General features: G+C 37.5%; 1 protein-coding gene across 1 annotated transcript in view; it reads right to left on the reverse strand.

Annotated features, from left to right (window-relative positions):
* The window catches only part of SUGCT (succinyl-CoA:glutarate-CoA transferase), a 347781-nt gene that overhangs the window by 49509 nt on the left and 282364 nt on the right, over window positions 1-15908 (reverse strand). Inside the window, exon 13 of the mRNA XM_068405091.1 lies at window positions 6048-6111. Within this exon, the coding sequence (XP_068261192.1) occupies window positions 6048-6111 (64 nt within the window). The remainder of the gene's footprint in view (window positions 1-6047; window positions 6112-15908) is intronic.

Below are 15908 nucleotides of genomic sequence, written 5' to 3' on the forward strand. Positions count from 1 at the left end.
ATCATTCATTAAAAACACAGACTAGCCTTTTCTACATAATCTCCTTGCCATTCCCACCATCTCTTTTCTGCTTTTGCTATCAGTACAAATATATTGTTTATATATTTATTAAGATTTTTTAAAGTATTTTGAGGATAGCTAAGTGAGCTGTCATACATCATTTCTGCTGAGTTCCTGTAATGGTCCTGAATTCCTCAAAATTGAAATCAGCTCTGTGAATGTAAAAGACATAAACGGTCAGCCCTGATGACTAAAAAAGGCGAATGAGGTAACGGTAATGCCGGTGAAGCTGTTTGTCTCCAATGTACCATAAATAGTGAAGTGAAATTAAAATTTTTTCAATCAGCATCAGTTATGCACATGCATGCATGCACACACACACACACACATGAAAAAACTGCCTGATGAGAAGCAGACAGAATCAGAAGTTCAAGAAGAGGTTCTTGCAAAAAAAAAAAAAAAAAAAAGATGGGATTTTTTATGTTGTTGTTGTTGTTCCTATATTGTGGGATCTCCTGGCTGCAGGGAATGATGGATTGGAGTAGAGACTTCCTTCATTTCCTGCAAACTTCCCGCATGCACAAGTCACTTTTCTCTGCCGTATATAGAATCATAGAACGGTTTGGGTTGGAAGAGACTTTAAAGATCATCTAGTTCTCCTACCCCCCTGCCATGGGCAGGGACACCTTTCCTCTAAACCAGGTTGCTCAAAGCCTTGTCCAACCTGGCCTTAAACACTGCCAGGGAGGAGGCAGCCACAACATCTAGTCCTGCTGAAGCTTCCCCCACTACACTTATATCAAATGATCATAAAAAGATAGCATGTATCACTAACAGCCATATCTGCTCCCTGTATTGGAATGTACTGATCAAACACATAGATACCTCACTGCTATTTCCACAACTATAACTGGTCTTCCCCGTACACGGAGAAAATAACTATAACTACATACACACATAATAAGTAGGAATACATATTTAAAATAATACATGGAGTTTTTCCAAGAACCTCTTTCCCTTAGAAATCAAAGTATTTTGAACTCTTAATTAAGATCTGAAAAACTGCAAACGATATAGTAAGGTGAGACACAGAGAGTGATTTGTCCAAGGTTAAGGAAGAAATCTGTGGCACAGGAAGGAAGTCCTATTACATTTCTTGCCTCTTCATCTTGTTCCTTAAAGCCATTCTTCTAAGAGATTGATGGCAATTAGTCTCCATGGAACCACAACACCATTTAATGAATCATACAACAGGAAAAGCCTATCTCTGAAAAAAAAAAAGGTCTTTCCTCTTTCAGTAGTATATTTGTAACACACAGTGACATGAGAAGACCGGAAAAAGGGACATTTCTCTTGAGTGGGTTGATTAATTAACAGATTGCCTGAATTCAGTCCAAGAAATCTATGCCAAGGAGGAATCCTGTACTGCCTTTCCTAACTGAGCTTGGAGCAGTCCCCCAAACACATTATCTCAAGAGCACAGAAGGAAATCACAAAGGCAGGTATGAAATAGGCCTTGCTGAGCAATAAAGACATCCTTGATGCAGATCATGGGCCAAAGGACAGAAATAGTGTTTATGAAGTCAGGAAATGCGGGTGAGGAGAACGTACAATATAAACATCATCAAAACTAAGAATAGTTGTTTTGTCTGGAAGACGTGTTTTATATGATTTCTACAGTTATATTGTTTCCTGTTTGATGAGAGGTGATTCTGAAGTGTAGGCTTATATCCAAATCTCCAATTTGCTAAGGCTTAGAAGTGGTCAGAAATGAGGTTTATTTCACAGAAGTTCTTGTTAGTTAATAAATTCTACAAAGGTCGGTTTGTTAGGGACAGCTCAACACACTGTTTCTTTTCCTTTAAAAAAATCATATTATGAACACTCTTTTGACTATAAAAAACAACTGGCAGCTTCTAAAAGTCAACATTAGACGTTAGATAATGTAGAACTTGGGAATGTTATTATTTGAGTTTCATAAACTATGTGAAATAGATAAGAATAGAAAAGGTTTGGGCAAGACTGCATTGCATCCATTAGCATTTTCTAGATAATCACTATGGGTTGGTATCCATTATGTTCCACACTGCAACTCAGAATAAACTACTCAGTGGCTCCCAGAAACCCACTTGCTACCGCTCTTCAGAAAAGTCCATTACTCTTTGGCAAAGGAGTTCAAGACTAACCCATATGCTAAAGCTTCTTGAAATTTTGTCCATTCACTTAACTGTATTGTCTCTGTGCCATCCAGCATCACCTGCAATCTGGCACTCTGTAAAACATCTCTTCCCTATCATTTTTTGCCCTCAAAAGTACTTCCTGTGCTCTACATTTCCCGCTTTCTTAAAACTATGTCATTTCTCCTCCAGATCTCTATGGAAAGGGCTACGCACAACAGAGCTGAGTGAGAAGATACCGACGTTAATCAGAGAATAAGAACATCATGCAAGTTGGAAAGGACCTCAGGAGGTGTCCAGTCCAAGCTCTTGCTCAGATCAGGGTCAGGTCTAAGGGCAAACCAGGTTGCTCATGGCTTTATCTAGTTGTTTCTTGAAAACCTCCAAGAACAGAGCCTGCACAACCTCTCAAGGCAACCTGCTCTACTGCCTGGCTGTCATCATGCTGAAAAACTTTCCTGATATCCAGTCTGAATCTCTCTTGTCTCTCATCCTCCCATCGTGCACTGCTGTGAAGAGCCTGGCTCTTCACATTGATAACCTCCCCATCGGGACTGGGGGGTTGCTGACAGGGCCCCCTGCAGCTGCCTTTTCCTCAGGCTGAACCAGTCCCTGTTTCTCAGCCTCTCCAGCTGAGGTGCTCCAGCTCCTGGAGCGCAGAGCCTTGCCCCGAAATAAAGATGATTAAGGTGACTTCAGATATAGAGCCAGAAGAGATTCATCAGCACAGCCCTGCCATCAGAGGAACCAGTCCCGCAAAGAAGGAGTGCAGTACAGTGCCAGGCCTTTGGGACTCAGGCGAGGATCTCTCACACTATTGCACCTTCTGCATATGTGATATGTCAAGGATATGGATACAACAAGTCAGCTCTAGAATAACTTCCCGACACGAATACACTGAATGCTAGAGGTGAGACATTATCCTCATGAAATCACTCAACTACCACAGAACCACATTTTTCTTTAAAATGGTCTTACAGACTTTTATACCATCACTCTTAGTCAGACATGAACTCCCCTTTTCACATCCCTTCTTGAATCTAAGATCTCTTGCTAATAGGAACAGCAGTGTATATGCACAAAGACATTTTTCAATGAATACTCGAAGCAAGAGATATCAAAACACAAGGTCTGTATCTCTCCTACCACCAATACGCATTTTGAAAAGAAAAAGGAATAGAAATATGGTTTTTAGAACGTGACTTCTCCCACTCCACTTCCACCAGGACCTTACAATGTGCTCATCGGCACACGTTATATCTCAGGCTGGGAATTACAAAAAAAAAGGCAAGGGGGAAAGCACTGACTAGATGTGGAAAGAACCAAATTCAATAACCAGAGCAACAGATATTTCAGCAAAGGGAGGGCATGAATCACCAAGTCCAATGTTAAAAATGTAGCCTACATTAAAGTCAATGGCAAAATCCCCCAGAATTTCAAGATGCAACATCTACAAGTGAGGATTCATAGACAGATTTGAACCCACTCTCAAAGTGGGGACATGCCTGGAGAAGAACTACTCAAAACCAATCTGCTAGACACAGAGGCCAACCGTGATACTCGGAGCTGAAAGCTGCCAGCACGCTCTCACTCACTAAGTCTATGTCACCGCACTCACAACTTTACTTGGCAGCACAAGTCTGACCACTGACAAGAGCCTCAAGTGTGATGTCCAATTCAATTATTAAAACACACATTAAAATCTGGCTTATATGGTTAAGAAGTAACAGTCACCCATTTTTGTTTGGGGATCAGAGTCTCCTCAGTCTCTAAGGAGAGACATTTTCAGTGTCAACATTCACATTAATATCTTTATTAACCAACCTTGAGCCAGAAAATGAGAGGTTAGTAAAGTTGGTCTCTACCAAATATAATATATTCAAATATAATCACATTGAAAAAAAAAAAGTTGTTACTATTTTAAATAGTCATTGAGAAACAGTTTATCTACCAGAGTTTTTCTCTGCATACTCTTCCCTGTACTCTTCAGATACATCACTGACCAGGACAATTCCAGGGTACTTCCATTACCTACCATCAACAGTGGCCAAACTCACTTATGCACTTTAATTTTGGGACAGAGTAATGCACTGTCTTTCCAGGGATATCAATAGGTCCATTCTGCTCACACTGAATGAGTGTCCTTCACCCTTCCCTCCCCTGTCTCTCCCCTCCTTATCCTCCCATGCCAGGCAAGGAAGGAATTCTCCTTTTCCTGTTCAAATATCCAATAATCATTTCAGCCATCTGCTTCAATACAAGAAACTCTTCATAGAAGCCCATCTAAATGGCAAACCATTAGAGATTAAGATGATTTATTTTAGTTTAGTGCAATGTCACTGGTTTAATAAAATAAAAAATAACTAAGGATTTGGGAAATACTATGGCTTACCTATGTAAAAACTCACTCTCTTGCCAATACATTCTATCGCTGCTGACAGACATTAGAACATTCCTTTCATCTCCTTCCTCTTCTTGCAGTTTAACCTAGCCCCTTGAGGGGTATTTTCTTTCTCCAAGATAGATTGTACATTGTATGCAACATGAAAACCTTACGCACTTTCTCTACCATCTGCAAGACTTTTCTGCCCACTTCTTTAAAAAGAATTAAATCAAACCCCTTATTAGTCTTTTCATTTTGGTTAAATAAACCAGGATTACTTTTCTGTTAGACACTAAAACAAAAGGATTACTATTTCCAGATATGTGCATCTAAATTAGAGAAGCATTTTTGAATACAATCAACCAAACATCCAAGCCTAGTGGGACCAAATGTGGAATGCAAACTGTGATAAAGGGCAAATATGAAGCATACACATACACGCACACAAAACACCCCCTCTATTCATGCAGAAAACAGGATCTAATATGGGACTGATTTCTTTCAAATAATTCTTTCTGCATCCCAGTGTGATTCCAGGATGTGCAAATTAAGATAAATTTTATGGGTCAAATTCTTCTTACCACTACATGTGCTCAAGTCAACTGAAATTGATGGCAACTGGATGCTGTGTCAGAGGGTGGAATTTGGCACAGAAAATCACAATGTAAGGAGAAGATGTAATAAAAATAAAAATGACATGGTGCTTTGAATGAGAGAGGAAACAATTCTTAACGTGGTTGGGGAGAGAGAAAAGCATAAAGAAGCGGAAAAAGTTGACCCAATAGCTAGTTGATTATCAGATAAGGCTCAGTTGTCAAAACAGAGCCAACTGCAAGGATCTGAATGAGAATTTTCATAATGGCTCTAGATGAACCTAACTTCATTTCATAACTAACTCCAATGGAAGTAAAGCTACACCAGCTCCAAGTCCTGAGCCACGTAGAGCTTAAAAGAGGAGAGACTAGTTTATTACTTCTGTATTCCTTGGAAATCCAAAATAGATATTTAATACTTCATCATTGCAGAGCTCCATGTCTAATCTCATTAAACAAGATAGTGTGATGAAACCTTCAGTACAAACTTCCCTCCTCTTTCTTCTTTTTTTTTTTTTTTCCAACAGAAATGTCCCTAAAAGAAGCCTGTGTAACTTGCAAAATAGACCTAAATCAAAACCAGATTCACATATTTGTGTAGATGATTTAGCAGCAATATTTCTAGCAGTGGGAGTTTGCAAATATTATCAAATCCATGTTCATGTTTTATGACAACTGACCGATGAAAACCAGAAGCTATTCTGACACACATTTTAACCCATTTTTCTGCTACCAGAATGGGTATGAGCACAAATGTCTTCCTGGTTAAACTTTTGTTCACTTGAGTGAAATGTGAAGATGTGTCATGTCCTCAGCTGAGTTCTAGAACTACTCAGGATGTTACGTAGCATTTAATTTCAAGCTCCATTTAGAAAAAAGAATCAAACATCTAACCTGGAACAGCTATCCTCCCAGCTGTTGGATGATTCATTTCCATCACAAGTCCATTGTGCAGCACCTAGGAAAACAAAACAAAACAAAACATGTATGTAATAAAAAAATATAATCAGTTCCTAAACTCAAGAGGAAAAGAGAGATAAATATTATCATGTTCTTTCACAGAAAATCTGAAAATACAGGGAGCTACAATTCAAGTAATTTGTTTAATTTGTAAAATGAAAGCCTTGATGTTTGATACTACTCTCTTTTTTTGCATCTAAATAAATGCTTCACTAAGACTTTACAAGTCTAATATACCTTTAAGCTCTTATATCCAACATCAAACATAAGAAATTGAGCTGCAAGCATGTCATGCTTTCAACCACCAACAGAGAACTAGTACCAACATGGAATGAGAATTAAAACCTTCACCCCCTTTCACTTTGAATCTGCAATATGTATTGAAGGCCTATACACATCTTATGGTCTAGTGGTTTTTTTCACTGTTACTCAGTTGCTTTTGGGCTCATGATCAATCACAAACCAGGCCAAACCAGGACACTATGAAATGCTGTCTTAGTAGTTCTTACAATCAGGAAATGCCATAATTTTGATGTTATTTCTGTTCTTTTGAATGGGTACGCCACACTTCAGCTCCATGTATATCTGTATGGAATGACTATTCATCACAATTTCCGGTTCCTTGTTATTAACCTCAACCAGAAAACAATGTATGATACCAAAATTATCAAGTAACAGAGAGAAAGAAATTCATAATAGCAAACTCACTGCTGTTGTTAATAGAATTCTGCATCTAAAGCCAATAAGTAATCTTTATAATTTCCTTACTTATATTGCCATCCTTCTAACACTGTTATCTTAATCACATAATCAGAATTCTTAAAAATTATTTATTTTGTTATTGAAGTATCCTCTACAAACAAAACCCCTCTGATTAACCAATTATTTTCATATCTAACGTAATAACAAATCTGAAATGAGTGCCTTGCCAAATATATCAACTATAGAAATGAAAGATGGGCAAGACTGTTAAGCGATCGTGTAATACATCTACCTATTCACCCTGCATGGTGAACAACACTAGCAACCTTGACTATTAATGACAGGTGTTGGTCTAATTATCCTTGAAAATTTCCAGTTAACAAGATGACAATTTTCTTATGTAGTCTGCACCATATTCTCTATTTTTATTGTTAGAAATTTTCTCCTAATACATAATCTAAATATCTTTGCTTTGTATTAAACATCTTTATTCTTGTTTTTTCCCCAACTGGACACAGAAAACCAATCACTAGCATCCTTATAACATTCTTTTACATACTGGAAGATTGTAATCACATCCTCCCTCAGTCTGCTCGTTTCTAGACTAAACAAAACTAATTCCTTTAGCCATTCTTTCCAGGTCGAATTTTGTGAACCTTTTATCTGTGTAGAATAGCATGCTTAAGAAATTCCCATTTCTGAACAGGTGGTGTCAAAAGGTCAGGTCAGCTTTCTCTCAGCTTGTGGGGTGAGCCTATTTAGCTGACATTTAGAAATCCAGATATTTCCGATAATAGATGCTGGTGGAAGAATGTCTGTTCACTGGCCTAATTGTTTGGCGCTGGACCAAATCATTAGTTCTATTTCTCTTTCAGAAGGTTAATGCCAATTTTGGTAGACATTCAAGTGAGACATTCAGAATTTTTTTCCAAATGACAGAACTGGAAAATATAATTGCTTGTTTTAACTCATATTTAGAATCTTTCCAGTTATGCCCTTAATCAAACAGTATTGAAAGTTTGGCCTCCTTTCTCCGTAACTTACTTACATAGGCTTTCTTTATGCATTTGATTGATTATTTGTGACCTAAATACAAGAAAACACACTTATTTGAACTTCAAAACACCATCACACTCAGGTGCACAAGCACTTCTTTAGATAGCAAATTAAAGGATGTATCTAAAAGTAGCACCATTTGGTTAAAGAAAAACACACAAATTCTTTAGCAGCTACTCAGGGCTCCACAAAATTCATGCCTTCCTGTGTTTTGTGTCTCCAAAGTCTTATTTTGATAAGGCAGACTTACATTACTTTTAAAAGATTTTCTTTTTGTTAGACTAAAATTCCATCTTCCTTTTCTTTATAGAACGAACTAGGAAAAACCTGCAGTATCTTTGAGGATCACCAGTCTTCACCTCTATTCCCTTTTAAAAGAATTGCATAAGATGCAGTCAAGCTTCCTTTCCATTTTCATAAGTACAGTGTTGATTTTCCCTCTCAGATACATTACTTTCTCGAAAACACTGCAATTGTCATTACTCTTATTACTCTTATTTTCTACTGTTATTAAGGCTATATTGGTATACTCAGTTCCATCTTTTCTTTTGAAGAAAACAACCCCCAAGCAATGAATCTGGTGAAAGACTGTTTTTTTTTCCCACATCAGCAACACTGTTTAAAAGAACCGTGTAATTTCCTGTTTCATGTGTTCCACTATTAGGATTCCCCAAAAGAAATTGAAAAAACAACTTCACTGACCCCTTCTCATGTGCATTCTAAAAACTATGAAGGAAACATATAAGATTACTGCATCCTACTGCATCCTAGCCTTTGGGAGAATGCAATCTTCATGCCCATTATCATCAAAGACAAGGAAAGTCTGAGGACAAAGTAAGAGACAGAACTTGAAGACCTTCTCCTCCACTCCACTGTCTTGTACCACTCAAATGGTCACGATCCTCTGATGTGGTAGAGTCCTCTGTCCCCTTTGTATTCACCTTAGCTCAGCATAAAGAACTGACGAATCAGAAGGATCATGTACAAGATGATGGCCATCAGTAGATCCATTTTTAATTTTTTTTCCATATGACTACTTGCCAGGCTAGAAGTATTCTGTTACTATATTATATGTTACCATTTGAGATTTTGTGAATCAAATTAAAGTTTCAGTGGCATCTTAACACTGATTATAATGAGATCATTGTAAGGGAATCAGAAGCACAGTCATAAATTTTTTTTTCAGTAATAAACTTTTCATGCCATTTAATTTTATTCCAAATACAGTCATCTTGTAGACTAAAGAAGGAACCTCTCTTGTCTGCCTACTGGTTAATGAAAAGAAAAACTGATGTCACCATTTTGTAATCTTATCTTAACAATATTACTAGCAGTGCCCTGCTGTTATTTGTGACATGTCCATGTAGCATTTATTTTTCCTGTTCATGCAGCTTTATGCCTTTCCTTCTGACAGTTAAAACTGTAAAGGAAAAGTCTCTCCTGTTTGCAAGAAAGAAAAAAATTACACAACATGAAATAGTAAAAAAATCTCTGCATTCTACTGAAGTCAATAGAAGATAGGGTTGCTCTGATTTGTGCCATTTGTTATAACACTTCCTGCATCAATTTTTGCTACATAATCATTTTAAAAAAAAATTGTGTTTTCTTGCAGACTGAATTTGAAAAACTATTTTATACACAATGCAGAGTATATGTAATTATTATTAGTTGCTACAATTCTACTTTGGGATTATTTATTGTATAGAATCATAGAATTATAAAATGTCTTGGGTTGGAAGGGACCTTAAAGATCATCTAGTTCCAACCCCCCTGCCACAGGCAGGGACACCTTTCCACTAGATCAGGTTGCTCAAGGCCCCATCCAACCTGGCCTTAAACACTGCCAGAAAGGGGGCAGCCACAGCTTCTCTGGGTAACCTGGGCCAGTGTCTCACTACCCTCACAGGAAAGAATTTCTTTCTAATATCTTACTAAATCTACCCTCTTTCAGTTTAAAACCATTCCCCCTCATCCTGTCACTACATGCCCTTGTAAAAAGTCCCTCTCCCGCTTTCCTGTAGGCCACCTTCAGGTACTGGAAGGCTGCTATAAGGTCTCCCTGCGGCCTTCTCTTCTCCAGGCTGAACAGCCCCAACTCTCTCAGCCTGTCTTCATAGGAGAGGTGCTCCAGCTCTCTCATCATCTTCGTGGCCCTCCTCTGGACCTGCTCTAACAGGTCCGTGTCCTTCTTATGTCCTTTTGTATGGAGACAGTATCAGATTTGCCCATGTTACAAAAAGAAAATATTGTTTGGTCACGGATAAAAACAACAGAACTCAGTATATTTTAAATTTATTTAGCCAGTGTAGGTTATTACTGACTTTATTCAAACTACGGCAAATAGAACAATTCATATGATTGTGTTGTCTAACCTCAGAGAATAAAAGAATTTAATTAAAAAATAACTTCATTATTATTTTCCCAATACTATATGCAAGGAAGTCCACATAGAATCTTTTAAGCAAAGATCTTAATGTTTTACTTGTGCAATGCAAACCAAGGGTAATTTAATATAGTTCATCATATATAGTCTCAGTTGTTTCATCATTTCCTCTTAGCTTGTCATGAGAAAAACTATGGAGGATACTTACATCAGCTGCTATAAAGCTCACAGTAATTCAGATATAATAACTTCAATGATTAATTTTGCTCTTTTCCCTAATATTGTTAATAACCACAAGTTAAGAAGTGGCTACAATTTTTATAACAGGCAGATTTAAAATCCCTTAGCTATCTGCTTTCACAAGGAGGATCAAATAGTAATTCTAGTTATTTCTTGTATTCTCACCTTGTTCAAAACAATTATTCAACTGATACTACATTTCTGTGTTAATATTTATATTACCAGTGGGCATGTTCAGTTCAATATTGTAATTTTTCTTTCAGTATGAGTCTCTTTTGACTCTCGCTTAAAAGCTAAGTGACATATAAGGAAGAACATGAAAATAAAATGAACTTCAAAAGAAATATAATCATGATATAAAAATACAATATGGCTGCAGAAACAATTTTAAATTTCATCTTCCTGTAAAAGACTTGCAAGGCTGAAAATCTAGATTCAAATAGGGGCTTTATCTTTGACCACCTGGGACTTAAGACTCATTCTTTACAAGATCATATGGTACATACAGCGGTGCAAGATTCTTTTTCAAGTTTCACAGATCCTTCAAGGAGAAAGGTGAAACCCTCATTTATCTATGACTGTACTGCTCCTTAAGGTAGTAACATGTACAGACTATCAGACATATGGTGGCTTTCTTTGGGACTTACAGATTGTAAGGTCTGTGTCTTACAGATTATTTGCTCTGGTAAACCTTTTCTTTGTGGGTGTGAGGTGATGGCTTTGACAAAGTCCTTCTTACGCCACAGCTTCACAGCGTTTTACACAAGTGCTGTAGACAATATTACTTTTTACTGACATCCCTAGGGATAGGGTTTTGATGCCTGAAGCATATATCTTTCATTCAAAAAAATCCTGATCCAGGTAACCATATTCAAGTACTTCTTGCTTTTCTACTTGGCTGCTGTGTCTCTTGTTCTACTACAGAACACCTCAACTGGATTCCATATTGATTCTTAGGATTTAATTTCCTTACTTTTTATTTGGTATCTTTTGCCTAAAGAGTTTTTACATCCTCCAGTCTAATAGCACCTATTTACCTATCTGAAAAACAGCTAGAAAAACCATCACCATGCAGGATATGGCTTCAGGATGATGTAAAGAAATCTGCTTTTTCTTGGACACTCCACAACTTGTAAGAATATCTAATGCTTGATGATGGGTCCCTTAACTGATAAATACAATAACAATATATATACAAAAGGGTTCCTTTGATAAAAAGATTATATGGCAAAGTAGCAAAAATTGTGAAACAGAAATTCATCATTAATATTATTATTAACAAGCATTATCTTCCTCGCATCCCGCAAAAATGAATGACTCTCTTACATGCTAAAGAAGTAAAATACTTTATTGTATTATTGATGCAGCAGCACAAATGGCAGGTAGGAGAATCAGAAACATAGTTTCTCCCTTTTTTCTCGTGGATAAGGGGGTTTTTGGCCACCTAGTAAACATCTGGCAAATTCTGCAATTAACATAAGGTTCATTTAGTATCATGTTAGTTCATTTCAACTGTAACGTAACTGCTTATGCAAGTAACCAAACACCCACGACAATGCGGTTTCTCTTTGAACTGCCAGCAAGGTTTCAAATCCATTCCAGGTACTACCTAAGATACAATCAGCTGTCAAATCCCCATTGAAGGAGATGCTGGAATCAGAAACATATCAAACATGTTGTCAGTCCCCTCACCCCCAAGTTTAAAAAGTTCTGTTTAATGTAGAGCCATGCATTCAAATTATGCGTTAGTACAGATACCAGTGTCTCACATTTTCATCTAGAGTTTAGTAAAAAGGATTTTCAGGGCCACGAAGGAAATGATGTAACCATTTCCTCCTTATTTTTGTAGTCACAAGATAGCTGGCTGTTGGTAAATGTAATTACTACTAGTGCCTCCAAACCAGAAGAAAATAATAATACTGGTTTTCCTGTACATGCTGAACATAGAGCTATGGCCATAATCACCCCCATAAGAAGTAACAGCACGTGTTGTGAACACAATGCCATATTGGAATCACATCCCACACCCTAAAAGCACCTCTTTCCAAACAAAAAGATGTTAACTCATTTGAAATTTGAAAAGGATATTAAATGTATCCCTCTCTGATGCCTGGTTCCGCTTGGTCTTGTATTTCTAGAATGATGTTAAGCAGCAGAATGTTTTGCATATCAGCATGTTCCCTCTTCCCCCTTTTTTAAAATGAAAGTTGTCTTTTATCCCTAATACCTTTATTATTATTCTTTCCAAACACATCTTCTAACATCAGGGCTCACCTGGAGATGGTAATATCATCTCTCTACCATGTGAGGCATGTAAGTATTATATTGGTGAATCACATCTGTCTCCACTTTACCTGCATCTACCTCTCATATTTGAAGTATCTCACCATTTCATTCCAGAACAGTACATAATTTAAACAAAAGCAACGTTCTTTACAAATTTTTGAGTGAGTGAAATCTGGGGGCTTTTTTTTGTTTCTGGTTGCTTGTTAATTTACCTGTTTACTCTCAGTCCCTTATTCTCACACACTAAATGCTGTGACTAAGTTATAGTCCCCTATGTCCCTATCACCACATCTGTGATACTAAATGAATACAACAAAAGAATACCACGGAGCACTGGAATGTCCGTATTCTCCATTTCTGCTTTCTGCTAGGTCTGTGTCTTACAGATTGTTTGCTCTGGTAAACTTTTTCTTTTCTTTGTGGGTGTGAGGTGATGGCTTTGACAAAGTCCTTCTTACGCCACAGCTTCACAGCGTTTTACACACATGCTGTAGACAATATTACTTTTTACTGACATCCCTAGGGATAGGGTTTTGATGCCTGAAGCATGTATCTTTCGTTCAAAAAAATCCTGATCCAGGTAAACATATTCAAATACTTCTTGCTTTTCTACTTGGCTGCTGTGTCTCTTGTTCTACTACAGAACACCTCAACTGGATTCCATATTGATTCTTAGGATTTAATTTCCTTACTTTTTATTTGGTATCTTTTTTACATCCTCCAATCTAACAGTGGTTCTACAAACTAGCTATTGGCTCTTCAATATTGAATTTAAGTTTTAGAGTGGCCATGACTTTAACCCAAAAAGGCCCACTCTGATACAGGACTTCAGAGTTTCTTACCTGCATTCCTGAACATCACTTAAGTCAAGAATTGCCATTCTGCTTGCGTGCTCTAGAACTAAATGTTCCAAGAAGGCAATCACTCGGAGTGATGAGAAATTGCTTCCCTTATGCTCTGTCCCACTGTGACATTTGACCAGCTGAAGGTAGTTGAAGTCACCCATTATTACTGCCTCATTAGGCTTAGCTGATTCTTTGATGTCCTTCAACGTTTTGGACTCAATATCCGTTTCCTGATCAGAAGGCTCAACAGTATAGCCCTAATACTGCTCCCCCAGCTCTATGACCTAATCTGTCCTTCCTGTTCAGTTTATAGCCAGGTATTACACACTCACATTGATTTTTGTCATTCCAACATTCTTCTGTAATGGCTACTATGTCTAGATGCTCTTTCTTTGCCAAGAATTTCAAGTCACCTATTTTTTCTCTTACACATCTTGTGTTGGTATACAGATATGTATAGGTTTTGTATGCATTTGGGGAAGCAGGGAGTTGGCCACATCATTTTTTATTTAACTCTTGAGTTTGACACTGTATTAGCTTTCCAGAATTTCTCAGTTGTCCCTCCTTCAGTTTTGCTGTACATTTCATTCTTGTCCCTTACACCTTTTGTATGACTGACTTCATTAGCAGATGTCTTTAAACAGTGGGAGCCCTCATTTGTCAGCTTTTCCTCAACTCCTGTACGAGTAACCACACTCATTAATTTCCTATACCAGCAATCGATTTTTACTATGATTCTAGACAACCCCTTCCACAGAGGTTCTTCCTCCTCCAAAGCTCTGTGTAAGTATCCCCATGGAAATCCTACTTCTTGTCATCCATTAACTGAAATATCAAAACTCTTAAATTATGAAACCTGCACATAGACTAAAAGCAGTTCAGAATTGAGCATAAAGATGATAAAACTTCACCATGTTTCCTCGATAACTTTCCAGGATTCTTTTAGTAGTTCATAATACTGGCACAGAATATATCCACCACAGTGAGCTCCTCTCAGGCACCCTGTGAAAGTCTGTTCTTCAAGTTCTGGCCTCACCCTCTTTCCTCTCTGAGAATCTATTCAACAAATTGTTTTGTGGCCAACATGAACCAGGCAATTAATGTTTCTACTAATTCAATTTCCTAAATCATCTTTCATATCCAATAACTGAAGATATGACCCTGATACTTACAGTAGTTCTCATATTAATGTTTTACTTCCCTTCGCACTTACTGCTACAAAATAAAAATGAAAACGTCCTTCCTGCTAAATCAGCCACAGTATAACGCCCAAAAGAAAGAGACATTAAATAATCAAAAAAATATTAAACAATGAAAACCATTTGTGATAGAACAGAAACACCTTTGCCATTGTCTAATAGTCAAACACATACTTATTCTTGAGAAAAAGTACTGAATTCAATTTATACCTCACAGTCTATGTAAATACGAGACAGCTGCTAAATACGTCTATATAAATCTCAAATGTCTTCATCAGATGTATTGGAAAATAATGAGAGTAAAAGAAGGTACTTTTATTCTAATAGCAGATCATATTCCAGTAAAGAATCAGTTTTTTAACTCTTGTGGAGAAGCAAGAACTTCAGAGGGGTTTATTAGCACATGGTTTAATTAATATTTATAATGAATAGCAGGGAGATTAAGAGAACAAAGATTTATAACTCAGGCCAAAATACATAAAAATGCAAGGACACAAGTCTGCATAAATTCTCTGATTTTCAAAGTTGCAGACCTGATCCTGACCTCTGGGGGCTTTCTGGGTGCTCAGAAATCAGGCCCCTTCCCTCAGGTGCCCAAATAGAGCTCCCTGACGACCTCTTGCACCATCATCAGGATGGAAACATGGCAGAGGAGAGAATTTGTCCTTATTGATTAAAAAATGCACGTACTTTTAAGGTGTGTTTTTTTCCTGAGAACTGAAATGGGACTGTAAAACCACATTTTTGGTGGGTTTGCATGTGTAAATCCCAAATTTACAAAAATATTTAAGCAAAGATGGTTGGCTGTACTGCTGTTTGGATACGAGACCTGGCTCATCCAGATAGCAAGATGGGGTGTGGCTGTATTCAAAGCACTGGCTCTGGGATCAAAGCACCCGTCTCCAGCTGCGGCAGACCTTTCATGTGTAACATTTGTAACTCCACACTGATCACCTGGAAGGCTCTATAGAAACAGATTGATGTTATTACTGCAACAGGCTGAAATACTGACCAGTTTTGCTTCTTTCACTCAGAATTGCCAGTAATTTACTGCTAGCAATGGTGTTACAAATGTTTTCTGATA

The sequence above is a fragment of the Nyctibius grandis genome, chromosome 7, assembly GCF_013368605.1.
Source record: "Nyctibius grandis isolate bNycGra1 chromosome 7, bNycGra1.pri, whole genome shotgun sequence".
NCBI lineage: Eukaryota > Metazoa > Chordata > Aves > Nyctibiiformes > Nyctibiidae > Nyctibius > Nyctibius grandis.